At 43.6% G+C, this 27,899-nt stretch overlaps 3 protein-coding genes and 1 long non-coding RNA gene across 8 annotated transcripts in view; 2 read left to right on the top strand and 2 right to left on the bottom strand.

Moving 5' to 3' along the window:
- The window catches only part of LOC143429140 (uncharacterized), a 192,795-nt gene extending 171,465 nt beyond the window's left edge, over positions 1–21,330 (bottom strand). Inside the window, exons 1-4 of one of the 3 annotated variants that reach the window (XR_013102505.1) lie at positions 21,072–21,330; positions 20,197–20,318; positions 19,030–19,526; positions 10,906–18,933 (exon numbers count right to left, since the gene is read on the bottom strand). This is a non-coding gene — a long non-coding RNA (uncharacterized LOC143429140). Of the gene's footprint in view, positions 1–10,905; positions 18,934–19,007; positions 19,527–20,196; positions 20,319–21,071 lie in introns of those variants that run through there. The other 2 variants (XR_013102506.1, XR_013102504.1) reach the window with 2 other exon arrangements.
- Positions 150–6,261, top strand: Pde8 (phosphodiesterase 8). Of its 2 annotated transcripts, none has more exons than XM_076904553.1 (18): positions 150–377; positions 1,638–1,697; positions 1,856–2,046; positions 2,136–2,195; positions 2,291–2,357; positions 2,460–2,627; positions 2,731–2,945; positions 3,036–3,178; positions 3,451–3,581; positions 3,684–3,779; positions 3,876–4,075; positions 4,179–4,457; positions 4,524–4,650; positions 4,722–4,868; positions 5,020–5,142; positions 5,540–5,669; positions 5,743–5,810; positions 6,001–6,261. In XM_076904553.1, exons 1-18 carry the CDS (start codon positions 192–194, stop codon positions 6,082–6,084), a joined length of 2,475 nt encoding a protein of 824 aa, XP_076760668.1. In that variant the 5' UTR covers positions 150–191; the 3' UTR covers positions 6,085–6,261. The 2 variants fall into 2 exon arrangements, with proteins under 2 accessions (XP_076760668.1, XP_076760667.1); XM_076904552.1 differs by having other exon boundaries at positions 151–377; positions 4,981–5,142.
- On the top strand, positions 9,413–20,531 carry LOC143429133 (protein lethal(2)essential for life). 2 transcript variants are annotated; one of them, XM_076904592.1, is made up of 3 exons: positions 9,413–9,874; positions 12,799–13,050; positions 19,002–19,597. In XM_076904592.1, the coding sequence occupies exons 2-3, from the start codon at positions 12,799–12,801 to the stop codon at positions 19,458–19,460; spliced, it is 711 nt and encodes a 236-aa protein (XP_076760707.1). In that variant the 5' UTR covers positions 9,413–9,874; the 3' UTR covers positions 19,461–19,597. The 2 variants fall into 2 exon arrangements, with proteins under 2 accessions (XP_076760707.1, XP_076760708.1); XM_076904593.1 differs by lacking the exon at positions 9,413–9,874 and adding an exon at positions 20,429–20,531 and having other exon boundaries at positions 12,781–13,050; positions 19,002–19,223.
- A 4,132-nt stretch (positions 21,331–25,462) lies between the features above and the next one.
- On the bottom strand, positions 25,463–27,532 carry LOC143428825 (aquaporin AQPAe.a). The gene is made up of 6 exons (XM_076903970.1): positions 27,320–27,532; positions 27,065–27,240; positions 26,713–26,856; positions 26,412–26,645; positions 26,245–26,325; positions 25,463–25,939 (listed from the first exon to the last, which is right to left on the bottom strand). Exons 1-6 carry the CDS (start codon positions 27,351–27,353, stop codon positions 25,727–25,729), a joined length of 882 nt encoding a protein of 293 aa, XP_076760085.1. The 5' UTR covers positions 27,354–27,532; the 3' UTR covers positions 25,463–25,726.
- Positions 27,533–27,899: the final 367 nt, after the last annotated feature.

Raw genomic sequence — 27,899 nt, 5'->3', positions numbered from 1 at the left:
GAGCGCGGAAAACACGCGATCAATCGAGCTCAATTCGAAGGATGGATTCGTGATTGACCCTGTGACCCAATTCGTGTACCATTAATTATGCGTAATTATTACCTATCGAGTGCGCGCTGTTCTGATCGATCGTCGGCGATCATTTATGCCAATTAACGTATTTCTCTCCCTCTCTCTACGCGCGCGCTATAATGACCGATAAAGAGCCGCAGCGGCGATCGACGCAGATGCCGATCTACGTCTGCCAGTCGATCGAAGAAACGGATGTCCATGGCGAGGCGTCTAGATCGTGGTACAGTTGGATCTTCGATGCTCTATGCGGATCTGTTAAAATACGGAAACACGTGGTGCCCTCGGTCATTGTGTGGCCTCCACAGGTACCAGAAACTGTTCTGTCACGCGTCATTCCGGTTAGTTTTCAAATTTAGTACGGTTTAATCGGATTCTACGTATCGTCGATATCGTTCACCTAGGGAAAATTCATCATTCTCAGCTCGTTATTAGAATTTTAATGGAAATAAACGACGTATCAGAGTGGAAAAGGTTCTCATCCTAGCTTGTAGGTATTTTGTTCTACAGGGTAAAATTTTGCTTCACGTATCGCGTTTACTTTTTACTATCTGATATTTGTTGGGAAATGCCCACCATAGAGTCTCTAATTCGTCTCGAATCTTTCTTAGTATCAATTCTAAATAGAATTTCTTTTATTACTAAGGGAAACTAGTCATTCTACTAATTCTACGAATACTCTACACCAGTGAATAGATAAGAATTCTATCTATCTCGACTCTGACGCTTCATTTATAATTCTGACATATTTTCTGCTAGAGTAAATGATTCAATCGGGCATGAATAATTTTTATTACAATTATAACGATGTACAGTAGAGAGTTACAGCTTGGAAAATTCGTAATTAATGTCAACTGGTGATCAATTTCGATGGATCGTGACGGGGGTACCTCTCCAGGAAGTGTCTTCGTTTTTCATCATCGCGCAAGCGTGCTCCGTGTTCGAGATACGATTGAAAGCGGTATCGAGGATGACACGAGATCATTTCGAAGCCGATCGATCGCTACCTCGTACTTGGAACGTTTAGAGCGCTCAGAATAAAGACTCGACGATCGGAGAGAGTACTTCATCGAACGACCCGACAATCCGACTGTCAATCAAAAGAAACTTCGATCGAGTGACTGAAAAATGTCGCGAGAGCTCTCTCAATTTAATCGAACGCTTCGTCGAAGCGTTCTCACCCCTTCTCGAGATCGTGGCCAACTTCATCTCGACGCGTTCGCGCGGTTCTTCAGGTTCGTTCGTCGATTTACCGTGACCCTATCATGTATAGGTTACACGGCGATCCCACGCCGTTCAGAATCAAGCGATACGTAGAGTCGAGCACGAATGCAAAGCTCGGATCATGAGAACGATAAAAATTTGAAAGAATCACCGCGCGCACGGCGGCGAGCCAAGGTTTTCAAGGAGCTCGAGTCGACGGAAACCTTCGTTAAGAAGAACACATTAGTACGCGCGTTTTTTAACAATCCCAGCGGATTTAATTCCGATGAAACGAGAAAAAAGAGAATTTCATATATAAAATTAAACGATCGATGTTTCTAATGGGTGTCCTCGTCGCTTTTCAGGAAGGACCGCAAGATATCGTTGCCTATCCGTTAACAAACAGTGTTCCTAGTCTCGTAAAAGTAAGTTGAAGATCTTCTGCTTCCTGCACACATTTTTCTTTGTATTCGATGCGATATAACGATCGTCGGCAGATAAAAGTGTTTGCATTGCCCGATTAACCGCATGATCCGCGCACGATTGTTATTTACCACGAAACGAATTCCCTTGGACGTGTCAGATATTACTGGTCTTCCCAAAAGATGACCAACAAATGGATATTCTCGCGAGCACCTCGAGGCGGCTGGGGTGGAGCGTGTCGGTGGCGAAAGACGCGGAAAAAGCGATCGAGTTCTTCCAGAGCCGGTGCCACGAGCTAGTGATCATCGATCATCGGGGCCAGCAGGCTGCAGAGGCCAATTCGATTTGTAGGTATGGCAAATTATTAATAGAAAAGAGAAATAGCGACACACTTGGCGATTTCTATTTGAATTTTAGTGATCGATTTGTATTCGTTGCAGGGCAATTAGGTCTAGTTCCGTTTACCACAATTCTATTATTATAGCTCTTGTAAAAAAATCGTAAGTAGATGTAGCTTCGTAACTTCTTCGAATATACTTTCTCGTTATCCTTCTTCACTTATTTATTTTCTTCTTTTTTTGGCGAATATCGATAGGTTCCTTATGCACGGGGAGAAAAATAAAATCGTGTCGCTGGATCTGCTGGAAACAGGCTTCAGTAGGGTAAGTGTCTCGAGTATTCTGATGTGAAATTCGATGAAAAATTTATCTTCGTCTGACGCGGAGTTTTTCTTTGAAGTGTACCTTGTCTGGGGTTGGTTTCAGGCTCTGATGGAATGCTCTCACGAAAGAATCCTAATAAACGAGTTAGTTGGTATCTATGCTAGCGCGATACTACCAAGGACACAACTGGCTGCTGCTAATGCGCTGTATTTGGCTCTTGACAGATGCCGTGACATGGTACACGTGACGAACGATAAACATATTGTACAGGTAACACTAATCGACGCAATCAACGAATACACTAAACACTTGTCACCACAGAGGTCCTCTTGACATTAAACTCTGACAGGAAACGATGATTTTCTTGTTACAGTTTGTTAATAAAATTAGCGAGAAACTACTAGGCTATAGGATCGACGAAATCATAGGGAGAATCATCACGGATGTCGTGATCTACGATAACTTTACGCTCATGGAGCAGCATATTAGTAAAGGTCGAGAGTTCGAGGGGAACATGAACTGCAAACGAAAGAACAATCAAATGATCACTATCAGCTGCAGGGTGATACCTTTTTCCATTACCTCCAGGTGAGTCGATATCGATTTTCTTCTATTCAAACTCTTCTGTACTTTCCACTTGCCTATTCTTCCACGTTGTTGAACACATTTTTCTTTCAGAAAACCGACTCACTACGTCTACATATACGACACGACGTATCTGTCGGAAAATATCGGTGCACTAAGTCCATCCCCGTCTCAAATCGGTTTTCAGAGAACCCTTGTGGCTCAAAGGAGAATGTCTGACTTGAAACCCAACGAAGGTATAATTTTCTAACATTTTTTCATCACTTCTCACCGTGTTTATCTATTTTTGCTTCTGAGATTTCAATACACTCGACGATATAAAATCAGACTATCGAAAAGCAAGCTTGCCGCGAGCGGAACTTTTTCGAAACAGCCACGACTAATTCTATAGTTGGTATCGGTATCAGCTATCACAATAAACAGAGAACTAGGACATTTATATTGCGCTTTATTTATACTCTTTCGTTTATCGTCGAGCAAATAACGAGGAATTTTGATTCGACCGTAGGTCGTAGACGAACCAGCACGAGCAAGCTGCACACTCTGCAATTAGAAGCGCCGATTACGAGGGTGATCAGCCTTCTCGCTAACTCGATCACGGATTCCACGTCGCCTGAGACAGCGGAGCAAATCGAGACGGTACACTATTTTCCTCTACTCTTCGATCTCTGATCATCTGACTTTTAAATTTCAATATTCCGTGCGAATTTATTTTTGAATCTAACAAATGTTCAATTCTAGGCAATCGAAATCCTGAAGACTACCGAACTATACGTGCCATCGTTGAAGGAGAACGTCGATCCAGTAGCAACGGACCTCGTTGGAGCTTTACTCGCGGTAATTTTGAGAAAAAGAGCTTTTCATTATTTTTCTGACTATCTTACGAGCGACCTTCTTTATTTTTTGACGTCTGATTGTTATTAATCGACACAGTCACCACGACCGGCATGGGAATCGAGGAAATCGTCGATAGAATCGTCAGCACGGCTCTCTACGACGAGGGTTCTCACTAGTTCTGCTGCGCGTATGCAAATCAGAGGATTCAGGGGTCCTCAACAAATCGCGGAACTTCTGGACAAATGTATGGATTGGAGCTTCGACATATTCAAGCTGGAAGTTTGGACCGAAAACAGGTGACACGATTTATAAGAAAATTCGTGAATCTAATCAATTCTAATTATTACTAAAATCGTACTGATCGAACGAATTCTCGACTGATCGACGGTGATTTTGTAGGCCACTGCTCTTCTTAGGAATGACTATCATGAACCTGTTTCACGTGCCGGCTACGCTTGGCTGCGACGAAAAAGTCATGCAGAACTGGTTGACCGTGATCGAGATGAATTATCAGGCTCAAAACTCCTATCACAACTCGACTCACGCGGCGGACGTGTTGCAAGCCACCGCCAGGTTCATGCAATCGGAAAGACTGAAACAGATCTTGGAACCATTGGACGAAGTCGCGACTCTGATCGCTGCCGCTGCTCACGACATCGATCATCCTGGTAGATCCAGGTAAAGTCGATCGTATTCGTACATTACACACTGAACGTTAACGTCTCACGATCAATTCGATTTCAGCCAATTTCTCTGCAACGCGGATAACAAACTGGCGATCCTCTACAACGATCTGTCTGTCCTGGAGTCGCATCATGCAGCGCTGACGTTCAAATTGTCGTTATCGGACGAGAACGTGAACATCTTCAAAGTGAGTCTTCGCAAGGCATTGATTGTTCTTTCGATCTAGAGGCGGGAAATGATGTGCGTTGCGCGTTGCAGAATCTGGAAAGAGACACTTACAAGGAGTTCCGTCAGGCGGTGATAGACATGATCCTAGCCACTGAGATGACCAAGCACTTCGAGCACTTGGCGAGGTTCATGAACGTCTGCAGCGGGAGGATCTCCGACACTCCACTCCCCAACACCGTAATGTTTCTATTCTCCTTCGTTTTTTTTCTTTTTATTTCTACTTGACGTTAGGTACAATGAGACTTTCTGTCATAGACGTTCTATTAATCTCCCTGAAATCTGAGTGCAGGCTTACGTGGATCCCGTGGATATGTCAGTTGTGTTACAGCCAGAGAACATAATGCTCGTGAAGAGGATGATGATCAAATGCGCGGATGTGTCGAATCCGACAAGGCCGTTGAAGTGTTGCGTCGAATGGGCCAGACGGATCGCGGAAGAGTATTTTAGCCAGGTACTTTTTCGTTTAACGCGTATTGTTTCTTCGATGACGATATCTCGTTTCTTCGCTGATGATATTTTCTTCTTTCGTTTATAATTATCTATGAATTAAAAAGGTAGAGAGAGACTGTCGGGAGAGAAACTGAAAAACGATAGCTTGAACGTTTAGCGTTTAGAAATGGAAAAATTGTAGTGTACGTTTAAAGAAGCGAAGAGTACAAATATTTTTGGAATGTCGTGTAAACGATTAAGATAGAGTAGAATTTGTAATATTTTATTGGGGTGTACGCGTCACCCCTTTTATCGAAACGTTGAAATTCCATCGAGCTGACAGGGCGCGCTAAGTTTTTCTACGTTGAGAAATGTTGCTTAAAAATAGTCCCGTTGAGTTGCGCTGCAATTTCTTGCAGACTGACGAGGAGAAGAAATTGAATCTGCCGGTACTGATGCCAATGTTCGACAGAACGACGTGCTCGATACCGAAAGCGCAAATCGGCTTCGTCGATTTCATTATCAACGACATGGTCGAGGCGTGGGACGGTCAGTGATGCATCCGAGTATTTCTGCTAGATATTTTTTATACAAAAACGCGGTAACTCCGTTTTATTTCCAGCGTTCATCGACATGCCGGAGATGGTGGGCTACATGAGGCAGAATTACGAGAAATGGAAAGAATATAACGTAAGGAGCTTCCAAATCTTCGAATCCTACACGCTTCTTTCTTCAATTATCTCTTCGTCCTCGATAAAACTGCGCTTAGAGATGGAATTCTTTTATATTTAGTTGATTAAAGATGCGACTGAAAAGAATTTGATCAAACTGGGTGGTGGAAAGATAGTTCATCGAGTCATTTCAGTGTCTTTCTTCGCAGGAACAAGGCATAACAACTATACAGGACATCGAGAGGATACAACAGCTCCCTGAACTTCAAATATACTCACATCTATCCTCGTGACCCATGGAAAATAATTGACGACCCTTCGAAACTCTCTTTCGTCCGTCGCCGATCGCGACAGCTTCCCTGCCAGGCGATTTGTAACATATTCGTAATGTATTTAAGGAACAGAGATAACACGACACGTCGTACAGTTGTAAGATTTTTTTTTTAGAAAATACACGCAATTCAACCATCCTCGGTGTGCTCCGTTCGTGACCAACCCTGTATTACCCCGTGTCTTTTCGCTACCTACCCAGTTGCATCCGGAGGCACCTCTCTATTTTCGACTTCTGACACCGCGTAACGAAACGGATCGTCGTCACGCAAATACGCATTTCGTTCTTCCCTCGTTTCTTCTTGGTAAATGTCAAGAACGCGTTATCGTTACGTAGCTTCAAAGTTGAGAATTACGAGTTGGCCTGTCGCCCGTTACTCTCGACGTTCGCTCGAACTTGTACGTTTAACACGTATTATTAATATTGGACCTTTTTAACCGTAAAATCATAATTGAATTTCCGTTTAAATTGGATTAAATCTCGTAAAGGTTTTATAGAACGTTTAAAAGTTTGACGTTCGACTGAAATTTTTCTTTAGGTTAAAATAGTTTTATTTAAGTATTTTGTAAGAAAAAGTATTTACTACCTTCTTGTCCCAAGGGAGGTGTGAGCTGGTGATCTAGAATTGAAAAGAACTCGGATTTTTTTTTTTTTTTTTTTTTTTACGTCGGATTTCACTTTATTATTTCTCTCAGCCAATAAAAGGAGTTGTTATGGTCTTAAACAGTTAGGCGATGTAGTAGTGCTGTTTACGCAAGTTACGGAACAAAGATATATTATATCGGAGTTTTTCTTTTTTGGACGAAAGCAAAAATTTTCTCGCGCGTATATATTATACGTATATACTTTGTCTTGTAATATGTAATAATAATTTTTCATGAGATGTACGACACGCTTCCTGCTGCGATTACATATAGAGAACGGTAATTTTTAACTGTACGATGCCTATCGAGGAAAATCTAACACTTATAAATATTGTTGCCGTAGAATGTCAAGTATATATATGTGTGTGTAGATACCATCGTGTAATTTCGTGTATAATAATATTAATAAGTAATAAGTGGGTAATTAATAATAATAATAGTAATAATATCGTAATAAGTGAATCTAAAGTTAACGGTTGTATCTCTTTCTTTTTCTCGTTAGTAACGTTTATAACTTAAGCAGCGAAGAAAAAAGTATGGCGCTCTCGGTGAAAGCCATTTGGATCGTTGAAGACATTACAATGGGAATTTTCAGTTTTACAAAAGTTCGATCACTAAGTCACAAAAATCAATACAAATATCTCTGGTTATAAATGACTAATTAATAATATTAATAATATAGTTGTGTGTATGTGTATACCACGCAGATTAGCTCCTAGAAATATTCTCTCTCTCTCTTTCTCTCCGTCTAAACACGCGAATAATCATAGTCGTTTTATCCAGTATCAAAGAGACAATTTAGCTCTGTGCTCGTAGCTTAATAATTAATAATGATGATATGGGCAAAAGAGGCAAGAGTTATTCACGCATGTTAATTCTCATTCGATGTGATAATATATAACGAAGTTCGTTTTCTTATCCCTTAGAAACCTCTGATTCGATTACAGATGCCGGACACATAATATTTGAAAAAGTACACGGAAATACAAGAATTATTTGAAGATTCGGAGCAATTACATCGATTACCGTAAATATTTGGTCGGTTACGCGTTACCTAACTGTTTTATTAAAAACTGTTAAGCTTACTATTATAATAGTACCACTATAATGCCGCCATAGTGAGTTAATTACTTATACCTCAAACGTGTTTAATTCAACTTAAACGATAGAAATTATAATTTAACATATCCCTCAAGTATATTAATTATAAATCTACTGTTCTTTCTTTGTATTTTTTTTTTTTTATATCCGCTAACAAGCGCTCTCGCGTGCGTTCTCTACTCTCTTCCGGGTTAAAAAAAAAAGGAAAATCAAAAGCATACTCGTCGTGGTTTTGTTAGTTGCATGAGTCTGCAAATCAACCGTTGTATCCCGATTCGTGTTACAGTGATTAATACGACGTTAGAACGGCGTTAGGATATATATAATCGAATGCTCTATTATAAATGGAATAATAAGTTGTGTTACAGAATATCTCCAAATATTATCCACACTTGTTTGCTAAGTAAGAAGTAAATTCGCCAAATAACACCCTAGCGAGTAACATACACACACTATTCAATAATAATAGAGATTACTCTGTAAACTCCGTAAATAGTCCATCCCTAATAGTTAAAAACACATATCCTAATCGTTTCTTTTCTTTTGTTCTTTTATATTTTTATTTATTTTTTTTTGTTTTTTTTTTTTGGTGACCGGAATCAAGTCGCGAGACTCGAGACCCGTCGGGTTTTCTTTAGCTCCACTTTATTTCACGTTTGTCGCCACCTCGCGGGAACGTTCGTGTGAAAAAAGTGTTTTTTTTTTTTATTTAAAATCCACGCCCTAGACATAATTATGCATCTCGTATAATATGTATGCAATGTATATGTATTATATGCGTTCAGATGTCAAAAGGCACCCCTATCGTTCCGGAGGAACGCAGGCAGAGGACGCGCGCGCGCTTCCTCGACCGTTCGGACACGAGAGACCGGAAACGGTGCTGCGCGCGCGCTAATTCTATCGCGAAAAGGTACACACACGTTAAATATACATTACACATCCGTTAACGGAGATCATTATCGATATCGAGGGAGGAATTTCAGGGGAGCGGCCGCGAGGTGACGCTCGTCGAGCGTCCTCGCGCCTTCCCGAAGTTACCCTTTTTTTCTCGAGGGAGCAGTGACGAGACATTCGCTCGAAGAGCTTCTTCCCCCATACGCTACCTCAGGAACCAGTTTGTCCAGGACATTTCAAGCCTCGCCCGAAAGCCGTTCAAAAAAGCACGCTTGCGCGTTTTTTTTTTTTTCTTCTCTAACGCAGCTCGAACTGGTTAGCTTCCCATCGAAAAGAAATCGAAAGGGGATAGATGTCTGGCGCTGCGCGCGATCGGGTGGATAACCTCGAATCGACGCGTGCTCACCACCTTTGCTCGGTTGTTGGAGGTACGATAGCACCAGCGTCTACGATTGGTCCGAATCGACACTGTTAATTTTACGTTCGAGGATGTAATCACGAGGCGTACACCGAAGGGTGACGTTGGAATAAACGGCGAGTGACGCCGCGTCGTTTTTGGCGAGACGTTTCCCCCCCAAAAGAGGACGATGGCGGTCTTTTGCCTTGGGAAACTGTGCCTTTGCGAAATGAAACGCGGATAGGAATCACACCGACCGATGGACTCCTTTTAGTCAGGGCTTAGCAATGCAGTGTCTCCTCGAATTTCGAAGGGGGTGGAGAGGGATGATGCAGAAGTGTTCCACACAGAGCGTGCCAAAATTATCCAGAAAACAGTGAATCACGGGCCGAGTTTACGCGCTCTTGAAAATTCAGCCCCTCCTCGTTTTAATACACGTTCGATCGAGTGGTATTTCTGGACGAGAGTCGAGTAAACGTCACGTGAACAATCGTGGGAGTATCCGAAAACTCGGTTTCTTCATTCTCGCCCCCTCTGTCTTTCTCTCTCTCTGTTTCTCTCCCGTATGTGGGCGCCTCGAGGGTGCCTATTTAAGCGTCTCGCGTTACCGCGGCTGAATCAGATAGTCGAAATTCGTGTCCCTGAACCGTTTCTCTTCAGCTCTACTCGCTGACTTCTTCTACAAGTGACGAAAAAAGAAGAAAAGGATTTCAAAGGTGTGCGTTGTTCTTTGCTCGAGCTTCAACGAATCTCTTCTCTCACGTCCCCAAAAATCATTGATCACGGTAGTACTCTGATCTGTTTGAAAGCTTTGTGCTGTGCTCGTTAGCCGTGCGATCGTCTCTCGTACCGTCGCATACGTCGTTTCATTATCAGTGAATCGGTCTGCGTTCTTACTTTCGCCGGACGAAGAAAGGGCAAAGGAAAAAAAGAAAATAGGAAAAGTATCGAAAAACGCGTAACAGTACCGCTTACCGTGAAGTATAATAGTAACCTAAAATAGTTGGAATCCTAAGCTGTACTTAAGGACTAGTGCACGACATCTATTGCACGCCTCTTATCCGTCCGAAAGCGTGCGCGTATCAGCTAAATCCGCCGATTAACGTTAGTGTAGAATCTTAAACCTAGGATCGGTTCTATGTCACTTCTTTTATTACTCCTCTTATCCACCTTCACACGTCTCGTGGTTCGATTGTACGACTTGTCGATTTATTTGTTCGCGCGCGTATGGAATGGCGATCGACGCGCGGCGTAATTGCGAAAAAGACTAACACGTTTTAATAGTTCTCGGTTCTGCTTCGTTATTTTTTTTTTTTGGTTTTTTATTATTATTATTATTATTTTTTTTTTAATCAAGAATCATTCTCCTATCACCCACGTATATACGATACACGCTACCTTCCCTTAGTAAATACTAACAAGAGTTTCGCGCATGAATATATCGAGGATACAGTAGAGTTTTCTTTCGTAACGTCGAAATTGTACGGTAGCAATAGCTACCAGTTGGAAACTTAGCGGACTAACTTATCATATTTTAAAGTACGATAATCGAAAAGCATGATTTAATAGCTAAGTGTATATCAATCGTCTCGTAGTTACGATACACCATAAACCCCATTTTCTTCTCCCTCTACGGACAACCCTAAACTTTCCCCGTCCCCAAAGACATCCTAAACGCGTATAGACGCTACGTATTCTTCTTCGTCTTCCTCCTAACAATCTTCTCGCTCCTCTAACTCTTTCCGACGGTATATTATTAATTTATTTACTTTGCGTTCGAGTGTTGTATTTCGATGGTGGAAATTATTCTTATCAAACAGTTTTAATGCCGAGATTACAGATCAAGGAACTTAACGCGATTGCTATGTCCTTCGATCAGAGTTCCGAACGAGTATAAAAACCACATTGTCCTCCGTAACATCTATCGTACCGCTATGATCCAGATCTTAACGTTTCGCATGCGTGATCGGAATATCTCTATGCAGCTTTCCGCCATTCTCTGTTAAATATGCATCGACTACTCCTAGAAACATGGCTCATCACGTCCTCTCCCTAAAAACACCTAGGCTCCTATGTGTAACCTAAAGCTAGAGCAAAAGTTACATTATGCGTATTCGATGGAAATGCAGTGTCTTATTAATTGTTTTTTTTTTTTTTTTTGCTTTTTAGTTATTTATTTACTTCGTTCTATCCTTATCCCTCTCAACACGCCTACAAACTATAGACGACGCGACTCCAGCAACCACTTCTCTTCGAAATTATACATCCGCGTCTTTTCTCCCCTAGCATCGAACTGTTCTTGATTTTTATTCTTCGTCTCTCTAGATCCTAGATAGAAATTAGTTCCGTATTCGCGAGCTGTTCACGTAAAGTCTACTGCGCTCTACCCGAGAAAAATTTCGTCGCTTTCGATGTCACGAATGTCTCTCGCAAGTCTCGTGTGTATTGAGAACGGCATCGACGCGCGCGTCGCGCTTGTTTCGAGTGTCAAATTTTCCCCGTTCAATTTTCCGCCCCTATTCACGTTCGATTGATCAAAATTCGTGACTCTTTTTTTTTCTTCGTTTCTCGTTCGACTCTTTTAATGCCTCGGTTGTTTAGTCGAGTGTTTAATTAGTTCGCGATTTATCTGCAATATGTATATATAGTCGAATTACGTTTACGTCGATGGTGATTATTGAATTGTATATCGCGCTTCAGAGGTACGACGAGAGATAATAGTGTCCGGTTTGCGCTGTCAGTTATCCGTCTCCAGTACGAGAATAAGAATTATTGATTATCATTGCGAAAAAGATTCGAAACGAATCGCTAATAACGGCGTTTTAATATTTATAGCTCCCTAAAGATCGCCTGTTGTGCGTGCGAATAATACTTATTTTAATATCGGATGGAAATGCGCTCGAGGATACGCGTAAACAATAATTTTGGGAGGATAGTGGCTCGTTTGCTTAGTTTAGAATCGAGATATTTTAGTCTATACTAGTCTGTAATTATAGCAAGAACTCTCACGGTGTCTCAGCGATATCGTTTCATAGTATTTTTTCATTTTATGTTGCCTTTGAATTCATCGATTTCCTTCCGTTTCTGTAGATCCGAAAACACCCCTTATTACCCTCGCGTGGATACTAATATAAGTCTCTGTCCTATCTTTCTTGCATCGTTATTAGGTATGTAATTATTTTCTCCTCCCTGTATTAGTAACGTTATTATTATTAATTACACGTTGCACAGAGATGAATCTAGATCTGCAGGATCGTGCCCCTTATTATAGTAGTAACAACACCGACGCTTGCGCGTATGATTTGTTTTTTATCTTTTTTTTTTCGTTTTTGTTTCTTTTAAGCTCAAGTGTGTCTCTTGGACCTAGCGACGTTCATAAGTGAAAACACCTTATAGCCTAAGTCCCCCCAGACTCCTATTCGCCTCCTATTTTAAAGGGTTAAAAGTGTGTTTAGTAATCCTCCCACCTCGGGTATTATTATCATTTTCTGCGATTTCGTTCTCTCGTCTGTTCGCGTCCTGGCTCGAAAAGCAAGAACCGACCGATACTCTCCGCTCGACGCTTCCGTAAACTGTCGAGACGTTTGCCGCTTAAACGCTTTCGCATCTCTCATTTTTATTCGTCTTGAACCGTTTTCAGATGTCGGTGGTGCCGTTGATATTTCGTGATTGGTGGGACGACTTCGATCGACCTGTGTCCCGTCTGATGGACCAGCATTTCGCCAGGGGGCTGAACCGAGACGACCTGATATCGCGGTTCTCCGATCTCAGCCTCGACAGACCAATGCGCTCGATACTTCGCGACAGGTACTACCGTCCGTGGAGGAACGTGACGCGTCACCACTCGAGCGGATCGAGCACGATTCAGATCGACGGCAAGGACAACTTCCAGGTTAGTAGAGACCTTCGCTTCGAAATGATCACCGCCAATCTCCTCGTGATCCCTGGGGTAACAAATCGAATTGGAACTTGCAAAGCCCTAGGAAGGAGTGTTGCACGTTGGGTGGTGAGCGTGGGTCGCAAGATTTCGTTGGATCGTTGGTCTGCTTCTGTGTTGCTTTTCTCATGAATGGTTCGCGGATGATTCACGGATGGCTCTCAGAGGTGTTCCTCGAATGATCGGAGTGGGACAAGACGGGGGGTGTTCGGGTGTTCCATTTTCGTCGACTCTACTTCTCGCTATCAATTTTCCGAGGAACAGGGAACGTGGGAAGTATTGCTGTCGTTAGTATTGTCGTTTTTCTTCTTACGCGAGAATCGATTCAGGTGTTGTTGGTGAGAACTATTGCTTGTGACAGAGAATCGCGAGCCATATCCATAGTTATCACTCGATGGTACCGAACCACACCCATTGCCCGAGGACAATAGGTGCGGTTGCAACTACCCTTTTGTTTCGAGTGGTAACTATGGATACGGGTCAGAAGTGATCCCTTGGAAGACTACTGTTAGTTAGTTTAGATGTCGGATCACCGAATGGAATGATGCCAGTAACCGGTTACCGAGTTACGATTCAGAAAAGTTTACCCTATCGTCGACGAGACTGTCGATTACAGGGGGATGGTTGGTCTTCTGTGTGTATCAACTTCGAATTCGAGACTTTCGCTGGATGGTGTCGAAAACAATTTAGCTGGCACGCGTTCTCAGATGATCTGATCCAGAGGAGGTCTTGATACCGACTGACGCTACTTTTACGTATGCTTGCAACGGATGAGTCTGCGCAGGGGTGGACAGTCGGTCTCCTTCGGTTGGATGCCGATTTTAGGGCTAAGCAAGCGGTGTCTCAAACGTATCGAACTCGTCGGATGTTCCTCGACGCAATCTGGGTTGGTAATTCTTTTACTGGTGGACGCTCATGCGAGTCTTCTAATGGTCTCTGAAAGTTGTCGATCGCCAAGTACGTACATCGTTACAAGAACGTATTATTCGAGGAGGAGCGTATGGCACGGTTCGATCTTAAACTCTGTATCGTCACTGCGGGAACCTTCGTACGTAAACCCTGATATGCAAACGCGTTGCACTGCAATGGAGAATCTGCTAAACGTGATGATCGTTCGAGTGTTGAATCCCACCACCCAAGGGTGGAGGAGAACCCGCACCCTCCCCTCGAAAGAGGGGAGGGTTCGAAAAAAAGGAAAAGTTCGGAGAGAGCCTTTTAGCGCGCGGTGTTAACTCGATTGCAAAACGAAAAACGTGGTCGAAGAAGTGACAACGAACAGCGAAGGCGAAGGGAAGAATTCGATACGCGCTCTCTTTCTCTCTCTCTCTGTCTCTATTCGGTCACAATGGCTGATACTTTCATAATCACTTCTCGAATACCTCGGCTTATTATCGTCAATAAATTTGATTAATATTATACAGTGTGTACTGAAAGAGAATTTGATTCGTTAATTCTGGATGAAGCTTCTTTGCGCGTCTCAAAAATCGTGCGAGCCGCCCAGTCCCGTAGCTACAAATATAATACGCGAATACACGCGCCGCGACTTGGAGCAACTCTACGATTTATTTATTATATACCGATGGATGTTTTTGGAGATTCGTTGAAGTTTTATTTTTTCCCTTCTTTTTCCTTTATTTTACGCTCTATAATTTGTATTGCTGTTTTGTTCGATCGATTTTGAAGGTTCACCGGAAGTCACCTTGACGAACTCCTTGACAGTTTATTGTAGCACCACGAAACGTTCACAACGACTATCCCACGACTTCCGGCGGCCACCGGGAAGTCATGGGATAGCCGTTGTTGGTCTTAACTGTACGTAAAGTTAATTTACAAGGAAGTCGGCTCCGGGTATGCTTGAATTAGAACGGATTCAGAGTATCGAAAACGGTAATTATTGCTAAACGTGGGGTCGAGCGTTAAAATTAGACGTTCAAGTTGCTGCGAGTCGAGGTGAAAGCTTGGAAAACGATATAGGTACAAACAAGCGATTATTTTACGTCGTAAGTTAGATTAGTGAAGCAACGGTGCTTATCAAGAGGATATCGATGAAAAAACCGATCACGAAAGAAGCGAACGTCCAAAAATTCATTGTTAAAAACGGCACTCTCTATACAATATATGTATGTATATATAATATATGTGTTTATATATACGTATATATACAGTTAAATATCGCAAAACGTTGTAGAATTAGAAATGTTGTCTCTTTGACCACGTGTCTAACTGGATAAAACACTTGGAATATTATCAACCTCTCGAGCTTTAAGAAAAGTTCGATGCACGCTTGCACACACTCGTTCCTTTCCTCTATTTCGTTCTCTCTCTCGCTCTCTCTCTCTAATTTACTGCCTCTCAACACCGAGTACAAGTTGCTTTTTACGTCTCTCTCTCTCTCTGTACGTCTGCTTTTTAAATGACCGTTCTGTAACTTAGTAACTGTCGGTTTAATTAGGGATATTACTCGGAAGCTTTTCGTGTAACAATACGCTGTGTTATTTTGATATCGCCGCGTGCTAAATGTTTAATCATTTTTTTCCGTTTTATATACTGGATAGAACTGCTAGACATTTACTGGCCTAATATTCGTGCATTTGGAGTTCTCCGATACAGTGAGCGAAATATTTCCTTCCACTATTTCGCGGATTAACAGTCGATTAACTTAGGCTGAGACAATCTAAAGTGATAAACCTCTCTTTTTTTTTTTACGTTTGTATCGTTTTATCGATTTTTATCATAGGTGTCGTCGATTAAAGTTCTACGGAACGTGTTTTACGCGTACGTTTACGCGTGTGTCTAGGAAAATCAATAGAACGGATGGTAAAGGCGAGACCTCTTCCGATGGTACGAGATCTCGCGGTATCGAATATTATTTTCAAGACCTAAAAAGAAATTTTATTCAAGGGACGTGAGGAAAGGGGTGGGGGGACCGGGATAAAAGAAGCGCATTCGTAAGAAGGGATGGGGGTGGAACGAACGAATCGAGACGCGTGGGTGGAGGGTATACGAAAAAATAGGGAACGAAATACGACTTTCAATAAAGGGTAGAAAGAGAAGGTACTGAAGTAATTGGAACCAAATGAAAAAAAAGTTAAAAAAAAAAAAAAGAAAAGAAGAGAAGAAAAATGAACGCTAACTAAAGGGACCAAGTATCTCTATACTCGAAAGATAACTGAGTCAACGCAACGTTTCAATACAGGAGTGTCGTAACGAAACCGTTTGGTGATCATGGAATTGAAAGCAACTGGAATCGAAGGAGCAAAGTAACAGACGAACGGTCTTAATTTCGGGGGTGTACAATTAAGGAAACGAACGAAAAAACTGGAACACCAGAAGGCCCGAAAACCGATTTCTGTTTCTGCCACTACTGCTACTACTATTACTACTGCTACTGCTTTTCCTCGGTATGTTCTTTTTTGGCTGCATTATTAATTCTCTCCCGGTTGCGACACGCGAGAAGTCTCAGAGATCAGCTTTCTCAGCTCTTTCACTCTCTTTCTTCCTTTTCTTTTCTTTTTTTTTCAAATGGTTCGCAGCACCGCGTAGTGCTGTTAAAAATTCGGAACGTTTTTCGGGACTATTAGAATTTTGGTTGCTTGGTTTGTTCAGACGGGAACCCCCTCCCTTTAGGGAAGAGGGGGGTTAAAAGGTGGATTTCTTTCTTTTTTTTTTGGCTTTTTTATCTTTTGGTGGGATTAAGTCAGGTCTCGAAAATTGCTCTGTTCCGTTTCCAAAAAGTGACTCGAGCGGCGAAAAATCGTTAAAATTCGTAGAAAAAGAAATTTGTTTGTACACTCCGATCGAACACGCGATTATTTCCTGACAGACACGCTTTTTATACCGGAAGTTCCTTTCTATAATCACAGTTTAACCGGCTTTCGCCATTTCTCCTTTTTTCTTCTTTATTTTCTTTTTGGTTTTGTCCGCCCGACAACGCTCCCGGAGGAGCGTCGCGCGCTTATCCTTCTCTCGTAATTGTTCTCAGGAAAGGAATCGTCGTTCCGTTTAACAAACGATGCCAGATATATTTAAGTATTCAAAAGGGACGACTTTTCTCTTTTAAAATCCGAAAAATGGATCGTGTCACGCGGATATCAGTCTTCTTTTGTTTGTTTCGTTATTATTTTTTTTTTTATACTTTTTCTTTTTTTATCTTCGTTTGCAGAAAGAACCGAGATACAAGTGTGGAGAGGTGTGTGGTGGTGTGTCGGTGTTGATGTGTGGGAGCACCCCCCCTGACACGGGGGCGCCGCTCTCGGACTAAAAAACGGCTTTCCCTTAAAAACCTTCGGATCTTTCTTTTCGCTATATATAATAATCTCTATATAAAAATAAATGCTTCTCGAATCATCAACGATAAGAACATAGAAAACAATTCAATACGAAATTTCATGTATATACAAAAATGCAGGCGCGCAATACTCTTTCTCTCTATCTTCCTTTCTTTCTCTCTTTCTTACTCTCTTTATACAATATGCAGCAGCACTCGAGATTTCTCAGGTCTGTGTGTGTGTATTGGTCTCTTTCTAACTCTGCTCGAGATACGAGGGGGCTGTGGTTTGAGGGGGTGGTAGGAAAAAAAAAAGAACAGCGATGGCCTCGGTAGTGCGTATCGCCTACGCGATTTTCTTCTCTTTCTCTCTCTATCTCTATCTCTACGTGTGTTCAACCTTGCGAGACAGCTCCCCGGGTCTCAGGATCACGCGAGGATCCCCCGAGGAACCACGGTTCGCCTTTTCTCCGCCGCTTTCAACGTGTTCCCCCTTTTTCTGTCGCTACTGTGTCAAAGTGAAGCTGCTAACCACGAGATAGGACCGTGTGCCAAAATAATAAAACCGGCGCGTGCCGCGCTTTCCCGGTCGCCCGTGAGAATCTTATGCCGCCAACATGCCTCGCCGCGAATGAAAAAAAAAAAAATAGAACGACATCACACAGGTAGGCGCACTCGGCAGCTACATCTTCCCGGCTTTGCCTCGCACGGCGGCTGGGTTTTTTTTAAACGGCTGCTGAAAATCGGGACCGCGGGATCACGGACGATCACATGAAAGCTGAGTGGTTGGTAAACGGAAGCAGAACGCTTTAGCGACGGGTGAGAAAAAAATGGTGAGAGCTTGGATCAGAACTGCATTTCTCTACGGTGCTCGCATGTCCTGTATGTGACTCCGAAACGACCCTCGTGATTAGAAGCTACTTTGCGGATAATTCGGAAGAACAGATTTCTTTCTCGCGATATTACTTTTCCCTGATCTTTACTCTCTTTCTCCTTTAGAATTCTCGTCGTGTTTACTATTTAATTTACTTTGTCTGGTATTCTTTTCGTTTCTTTTCTTTTTTTTTTGTTTAATGTTTCGCTTTTAGAAACGGTTGTGCGTATGGTAGCTAAGAGAGCCGACTGTCTTTTTTTTTATTTATCGTATCCAACCGGACCTAGATCTTCCTCCGGCCGTGACGAGTACGTAACTATAACTCGAAGTGTAGACAGGCTAACGAGTAATTTATACAAGTATGGTTGTGGTGGTGGTGGTGGTGATGGTGGAAGGCAGGCGAAGCTGCCTTCGCCTGCTTAAAGCAGCGATAACTTAAACGAGGTAGCTTTCTCTCGATGATGTGTAAAAAAGCCTGATACTTAACTGTCGCAATAGAAATGATGATGGCAGAAGTCAGCGGTTTACAGACGTGCGGATGCCCGAAACTGATGTGGAATATTTTCAATGGTCGTGCGGGTCTCTTTTAAAGCCTCTGTGACATATCGTATCGATCACACGTAACATCGTGCTCCCAGAAAAATTATTGTATCCCGTTCGCTCCTGATCTCTAACCTCCGCTCTGTTTTACCTGTTTCTATGTGTTCAGTCTCAATTAATAATCAACATTCACTAAGATAGCTTTGAATTTATATATGAATGCAGGTAATACTGGACGTTCAACAATTCTCACCGGAAGAGATCACGGTGAAGACGGTCGGTAACAACGTTATTGTCGAAGCCAAACACGAGGAGAGGCAAGACGAACACGGATTCGTCAGCAGACACTTCGTGCGGAGATACGTCCTGCCCTCATCTCACGATGTGACCAATATTACCTCGAGCCTTTCTTCGGATGGCGTCCTAACTATCACGGCACCCAAAAAGGTAACGAGAAGGCGCTCGTCGGCGAATCCGAGCAGTGGATTCGCCTGTCTGTTTCGCAAAGCTAGAGAGCGCCTAGTAAAATGGATCCTCTCTCTTTCTCTTTTCTTTCTAGACGTTCGTTTTGTATTTTTTTTTTTTTTTTGTATTTTTTTATATTTTTTGTATGTTTGTTTTATATTTGACTTTGTGTACTTTTTTTTACTTTCAATTCCAACGTTCCGTGTGCCCTTGTTGTAGATATTCGTTTAGAGAAGATGGTGGCGACGATATATTCTCGATCTCAAACTACGAGTCTGCTCTAAACTATAAAAAGAACGTCTTGCTGGATTAAAGACTTTCACGTGGATGAGGCACATTCGTAGAAGTATCAAAAACGTTTTATCTACTTTGATTACGGTATCGTTGAGAACTAAGACTCTAGAATCGATCGATCTACAATGATCCAGCTACGTTATCGCTGAACGACTCGAATCGCGATCGAATCGTAAGCACACAGCCGATAGAGCGAATTAGAAACAGGAATCGCGACTGGCAAAGGCTACTTCGAAGTAGTTTCAAATCGATAAGATTCAACTAACGAGTGCTCCTCATCGATGCAAAAAAAAAAATCGGTACTTTCCGATCCTCTCAGTATTGAGCAGACATCGTGAAAATACGCTTGTATAGATCCTATTAAACGCGGCGGTTACTAGTGGCGACATCTATGTAAGTGGTATACAGAAAAATCATAGTGCAGGCTAGAGTGGCGCTACGTTCCACCATTTTGTTTCCCGGAGAACGGATTCAAAGTTGCACGAAAAGAGTTTCAAGCACAGCGAAATTTTGCACAGCTACGCGTTCGATTTATGGCACTATTTCGTACGAAATAATTCGGTAGCGACACTATGAGCCCTAAATGTTAATTTTCTGCTCACTAATATTAACGTTAAGGTTGTAGTAGGATAGAAATACTGTCGGTTCAACGACCGCTTACCTAATTCATGTATCTCGAAGTGCTCTTCTCAAATTGTTCAAAATGTGAGGAAATTTCGAACTCTAATCAGACCAAATTATGGTTGCGTACGGATTGTTCAAGCACCGACCCCGTAGGGTGCACTATAAAAACAAATAGATAAATAGCCTGGTTGATTCGTCTCGTTCTCTCTCCTCTTATGATCTAACGAACTAAAATTTCTTATGCCCCCCCGTTTGCTTTCTTTTTTCAGGGCGAAACACCTAGCGGAGGCGAACGGTTCATCGAGATCGTGAAAACTGGAGAACCCGCGAGCAAACCCGTCAAAATAGAGACGACTACCGAGGAAAAGTAAACACCGGCCCACGACATATTTTTCTATACTTATCATGTACAATTTAACAGTAGTAATTCGTAACTTTTTTATACGTCAATGTAAATCGTATACGCATATAGTCTGATAAAGAATTTGATACATATCTGAAGAGGCAATAAACATAGTCAGAAAGCGCAAATATGCAAAAATGAGTCGAACACACGATAAATTGTTCGATGTCATCATATATCCCGTCACACAATAAACTTAACCTACATACTCTTACAACTAAACATCACGCTCTCATCGTTATTACTTTTATCCTCCACTAATTACACCTCTCGAACGATCGAACCACAATATAAACTCAACTCTAAGTAAACCTCTCGTATAGTTATATCATACCAATCTCAACAATTGTTAACAATAATTACAGCAACGATATATTATCAAACAGCGATAATAATCCAACTACGGTGAAGCAAAAGTAATAATCGTAAGAGCGTAAGCCTTCAAAATACCCAAACTCAAAAAAAAAAAAAAAAAATGTGTATAGTAAAAAAGGTCTGAGAATACCCACGGTAAACTGTCGCGCTCCGCACCGAATCCGTCTCGTCTACATTTTCACGTCGTGGTGTCAGCAGCCTCGTGGACCACGTAAAAGAAGTGGAGGTATGTTCACTGGTTGGGTGGGTCTTCGGGTGTTCGCTGCGTCCGAACTGAACGAAAGTTTCTTTACGAATGCGTCGAGCCAGACCGGCCGGCCCTCTTATATAGCCGCGCGGCGTCGCAGTGCTGAATGTTCTCGAACATGCACCGGCAGCCGGCGCCTAATGCGCACTTCCTTTCGACCTCGATTTTCGAAAGGTTCCCCAGAAATTTTTCGACGCCCATTTAGACGATCCTGTGCCCCGCGTCGAGGGCTATCCGATCGCTGCGCTGTTTTCGCGGTTTTCGGCGTTCTTTCGCGAAAAACAGCGAAAAACCGAGTATTGATCGGTGCGGCGCCGATGAGATTTCTGGCACGTTCTCTCACCTATGTATACCCCACCATAACAACGCGCACACAAACGCCGTCCCTCATCCTTGTCTGTGCGACGCGATCGGAGCGGGACCGATGGACGCACGATGGAAACGGGTATATATTCCCCCTCGTGTTATTTCGTTGTTTGTTTTCGTCGTTACACGCAGGGGAAAGGGCCATACCCTGGGAACGAGTGGTACCAAAAATCAAGGACAGCCCGGGCTCCGCATCGACCGTGCACGCATCTACGCTTCATTTCTAGAATCTTCAATTCTAGAGCGCCGCGCGTTGCCCCCGCTAATTGCCTCGAACGACGGACGGAAGAATGGAATTCTTCTGCGTTATTTTCGAAGGTCTCCCGCGGAGGCTACGCGTCGGCCTCTAGCCAACGAGGATATGACCTGCGAACAAGCAGCTCTCTCGTTCCTATCGTAAGAGATTAGATTACGTTCGCGTTGGATCGCGAGAGCAGACGGGGGGAACTGGTTTGACGTGGGTGATAAACAACGATTCGATGTTTTCCTTCGCGAGGCTTGTTAATCGAAGGGACGCCGAATAGCGACGCCATTTTGCGTAACGCACGCTTCACGGGTCCGCGCGATTATCCGAAACCATAAATCCGGGTCGTGCAACGCGAATCTGCTAATAATCATTCTATTTTTGGCCAAGCAGCTTTACGAAACGGATTAAGTCTGACACTTGCAATTGAACTATGCCAGTGACTCTGCTGTACTGTTGAAATTATGCTGGGTTAAGGAGAAGAGAACGGGAATGAATATTTTACATCTCGCGTGGAGGATTTAGAAAGATTTCCGTGCACGCCAAGATACGACACGCACTCGTGGCAACAGAAAGTTATCCAAGTAGAATGAGTCTGAAAGTTTTCAGTATTATTCGTCTACTAGCAGTAGACGTCGCATTTATCACGGGCAGAGTGTTTGTAACGTGAATTGTACAAGAAAATGAGGAAGAAACGTCCGTGGAATGAAGGTCAGCTACAGAATTTACAAACAGCTTCGAATACATAATCGTCCTAAGAAAAAGCTAAATCCAAAGAGCGTGAAAACAACTTCGAGCCTCGACGGAGACGCAGCGACGCAGTTACTTTTTAGTAAATACCCTGTATACGACGGTGCTTACCGTCATGCGACGCTGGTCCGCGATAAGGAAATCTAGCTAACCGTGGAAAACGTGCGTGGTTCCAAACTTTCAGCTGATAACGAGCACGCTGAAAAGCAGATCCCGGCTACGCGTTAAAAACCGGATAAAACAGACGGCCGCCTTGAGATAACCTGAAATCGTGGTCATAACATCGGCGCAAGTGACGCAACTGATGGCATCGTGTTTGCAAATACACGTGAGTCACGTCTATAGCGTGAGGACGGGTCAACATTCCGGAGTTTAATGCGGTTGGCCACGAACGGAAAAGTAACGCTAATCACGCGATAATTTTATCGTCCTCGGATCCTGTATCGCGTTCGAGTCACCTTCCGTTCTCGACGCGAAAATCTCCACGCGATTCCCAAAAAAGGAAACCAACGAACGAGATAAAAAAAAAAAAAACAACCAAATCGATACGACAAACAGTCGCAGCGTTGCATTATTGCGCAACACGGGTTTCAACGCGACAGCTGTAGCTCTATCGATTTTCCGTGCGCGTCTTCCGGCCTCCGTGCACGGTATCTCGGAGCTGGAAGGCGCTTAATTGATGCGAGTTTATTCATGGGAACAAGGGCCTGTTGCCAAGACGCTCCGCGTCCCAGCCAGTCCCTTCCCTCCATTATACACGACGCTGTATAATAGACGGGACGAACGAAACGCGAGGATCGACTTCGAAACGGGGGCAACGGTAAAAACGAGCCAGTCAGTCGGCTCGCTGGGCTCGGCTGCTCGTCATTGAGGCGAGAGTACAATGATGACGAGCAGATGCTCGCGATGGATTCGCACGGAAACAGGCGAGGCGAGAATAGAACCGGAACACGACTGGTTGGTCGGTCCCAGCGGCGTCCGAGCAGATGCAGACCGCGTGTCTCCCCTTGCGTTTTCAATTCCGCGCGCTCCCTCAGGTGCACGGGTGCGTGACACTCTCTGGAAGCGACACGGTCCCTGCGGCTCCAACTACGACGCGACTCGTTCGCAACTGCGAACGCGGTAAATTTAGCGTCGCGGTTTATGCAACCTGGAGGTCGCAGGTTATATTTAGAGGCTAGCTGCCAGCGAGTCGATCCTCGCCTCGCGTCTATGCGACTGCGACGCGTTCTGACATTTATAATGCCCACCTCGAGGGGGCCGTTCGCATTCTCGAACGGCTTTTTATCAGCGCCCGCCAGCCTCGATGCCTCCCTTTCCGCCTTTTTCGTCGGACGTGCGCCGCGGCTGGGCATGAATTATAAATCGTTAGGTGGACGAGAGGCTGGTTGAAACGCGTCCAGGTACGTTTTCGTACGGAGAGGGACGAAGGCCGTCGAGAGTGACGGGAAAAATTGAATTAAACGCGAAGACTGCGCATTTCAAGTGCTTCGGTCCGCCCGTACTCCGGAACGTTCTAGGGACAGATGCAGCAGGTAATCAATAGCTGCAGCGGTCGAGTTTTATACGTGTACGTGTATATAAAGAGCAGCGTACCAGCGTAGTGAATACATCGGGGATTTTTGTTTGTGAGCGTGGGCAGACGTGCTTCCGATCACGTACTCCGTCGTTCTTGCTTTAACTCGAAAGAGATGGATTTTTAAATACGCAATTAGCCGTATCGCTGGGAAAATAATCGTTTATCGTTGAACGCTTTTCAACGCGTTCTACGCGGGACGTGAGTTGCGATTATTTCGCGTACGTATAACTGTAGCGACCACGCAAGTTCCATCAATTTTCGCTTACGCGGAGAGATGTGTAGGCAGACCGGAATGCGATTAATGTTTCGCTGCGGTCGCAGATATCCTGGACACTGACTCTCAGTTTTGTATTCCATTTTCTCTCGTCAACGCGCTGCGGTTAAGTTTCCGGTTTCGTTTGCAGCAAGATGGCGAATTAAAAACAGGTCGTTGATTGAAGGAACGTCGCACGAACGGTTCGAGAAACGGGCAATTTTCGAGAGTCATATTTCCAGCGAGCGCGTTAATTACACGGCTGGAATTGACAGCGATTATCCGCGTCGACATTGTCCCTCGCAATAGAATGTCCATCCGTCCGCGGAGAAGAGATAATGACAGGTTTGCGTTCATCTCTGCGATGCACGCGATAAAATTCAACCAGGGAGAGGCGAACTTTTGTTTCACGTCCCGCACTCTCTGTTCCCAGTGGCACCACGATTGTTGTGCATAAATAATGGAAGCTGAGGGACACGTTGCGTGGAAACTTTATCCCAACGGACGTGGCAGGGACAACCCTTTCTCTAACGGATTATTCAGTGCGTTTGGATGTGTCACTAATTGTCCAATAATCGCGTTCGTATGAATCGAGAACGATGTACTGTTCAATTGGTAACAGATTATTTCTTCTGGTAACTCAACCCTTGGTAATAATAAAGAGGCGTAAATGGAGCTTAACATTCTAGAAGCATCTACGCCCCATTATTGATTCAGTCTCCCGGCGTACCTGTAGAACATCATCTGCGCAGAATTCGCAGAGCAAAAATTATATATTGCCACATTGATGAGGATAATTTTAAACTGGAAACCCAGTACGGGGTGTATCCGTGAACGATACCAAGAAGACGTGGGCGTTTTCACTCAGCATTTTTACTCAGTAAAGGAAAGGTCTTTGCGATCTTTCTAGATGGAACTTAAATATATTTGTCGAGTATAAACTTACGAATTTTTTCAGCTAGTCGTACACACTCTTACGCCAATTACAAATACATCGAATCGCCCTATTATTATCATGCATCCTTGCATTATAATACAACGTACGTTCGATAATTTGGATTAAATGCATCGTGACATTATCTGCTCATACACGTAACAACTGCACTAAGAGTGCAGCAATTGATCTAAACATTCACGCTAGTACGATAAGGTAACGAACAGGCAGTGCAGATGATATTTCGTTTTCGAAGGAGCGCGCTAGGACGTAAACGGAAACGAAATACGCGCCATTTTGTAGCATGCAACGACATCCGTGGTAGCGTCCTCAACTATGTGAAACATCACGGAAGATGTTTGCTGGCGCACGATAATATGCGATCGTACCTTAACGATTCTTATGCAGCGATTCTTTCACTTATCATGCACGAATTCGAGCTTCTCTTCTTTGATCTTCTCCAGCTTGGTGTAATTTATATCGTCGTCGTAGTCCGAAGTTGTCCTCACCGCCTTCATCTCCACGAACTCGAGCGAATCGATCGGTTTATCCGGGATCTTTTCCGTGAAAAACAACACGTAGACGTACGTGCCGAGTAAAGCACCGACGGTCGGTCCAAACCAGTAAACCTGAAGAAGTATCGCGAAAGTGGGGAAAAAAAACCGATTATCATCGATATATCCGCCACGTAACCTAATCAATGCGATAACGGACAAGTATTTGCACAACTCTTTTCTCGAAGCTATGAGGTAACCGTTCCAGCCGATAACGGCAACGAGAGAACTCGAAAGCATGGTAACCAACGTGTCCCTTATCGAATATAATGAAGATCGATCACGGCGAATCGTTGGATTATATCGAATAATACTTTACAGAGATTTGCCAATCTCTGAGAGGGTGTTATAAATCATGGCATTCACAAAATTCAGCTCACCCATTGATTCGTCCAGTTCCCGTTCCAGAAGGCGGGCCCAAAAGTGCGCGCTGGATTCATACTGCAACCCGTGTAGGGACTCTAAGGGAAGAATACGTGTCATCGTCGAATTCTATTCCTACTCATAAGTTTTCGATCGCATCGAGCTTCAATAATAAAGTTTTTACCGCTGCTAGTGAAATCCCAACAACAGAGAAACCGAATCTGATGGCAGTGGAATCCGTGGTATGCGCGCATCTCGGGTCCCAAGTGGCACACGCAGCGCAAAGTATGAGGGACGTGCAAAGGACCTCGATCAGAACTGCCTGAGTTATACTGACCCCAGGATGAATGACTGTCACGCAGTGGCCTGTCGATCCGTTCGAGTAGCCGTCATTGAACAACTCGGGCGGTGTTATCATCTGTTCCATTAAAAGCGTCATTGAGTGCGCGTTCGAGGAGACAATTAACTCAACGAGAAAAATGTACCATTAGCAATCCGTATCCCGCAGTGGCTCCAATGAATTGTGCTATCACGTAAACGATGCCTGTTGGGATGCTTTTGACGCCCACGATCACTGCTCCTATCGTAACAGCCGGGTTCATGTGCGCACCACTTATGTGGCCCAACATCTACGGGAGCAATCGTGTCTTTTACCATTTTAAAACCCTTAAAATTCTTTGCCATCTTAAATTTACATCTTAATAAATGCGGTAGCAGAATAAAGCAAGCGATTGTGTGTACTATCTTTCATGTAACGAGAAATGTTTCGAAGAAGGTAACTTTACTTCTCAATGGTTGATTGATTTTTGAAATTTGGGTAATGTTGGTTATTCTTACCATGATGAGAAGATTGACAGTCATACCAAACGCCATGGAAGACTGCAACGCGGGCGGTGGCGTGGGTCCCATGGCACCAAGGGAGCCCATGCACCCGATGAACAAGAGCGCCCCAGTGCCCACCACCTCAGCGATGAACATCGTCGTGGTGCCCTTCTGCATGGCCCACATCGAGCCTGAAAACGTATTTCGAAGCTCAGTTATTTCTCTGACGCGAGTGTTTTCTCGACGAAGATCTGGTTAGGGAAAACGCACTCTGGGAGTCTTTACTTTGGGCGTCCTTCTCCATGATGCACCGGTAAGCCACTAATTAACACTAACTGCTACTGTTACAGCACCGGTCGCCGTAATCAGCACTCGAATTACGCCCGACAATACTAGCGATTGGTGGCCTATCGCGGCTCGCAATGTTAGTTGGAAAGAAATTGTCTTATCGATGAGTGTCAACGATACGTTGCATTCTTCGTCGAATCAGTGCTTGATTATGGGACTCGAGAGGTGTTACAAAAAATTACATGTCTTTGCTATTAAAGTCAAGGCTAACGGAGCCGCACGTGGTAAGGCTGTGATATACGAGTACATCGAATCGAGGTATGAGGCAACCAAGAGCCTTACTATCCTCGTAACAGACATTTCTCTTCCACGATTAGGTACACGTGAGACGGATCGTACGGATGGTTTAGACGTTGCGAAAAATTGCACGCGCATTACCAGGAAAATACGAATAAACGCTCGAGAAATTTCTGCTCGCGATTTATTCATACGAAATGACGAACGATCGTACCTCAAAATGGCCATAGATCATAGCGTGCGCTTTACTTCCGTATAGTTTACG

This window comes from Xylocopa sonorina, chromosome 11 (assembly GCF_050948175.1).
Source record: "Xylocopa sonorina isolate GNS202 chromosome 11, iyXylSono1_principal, whole genome shotgun sequence".
Lineage (NCBI taxonomy): Eukaryota > Metazoa > Arthropoda > Insecta > Hymenoptera > Apidae > Xylocopa > Xylocopa sonorina.
This window is presented reverse-complemented; position numbering and strand designations above follow the sequence as displayed.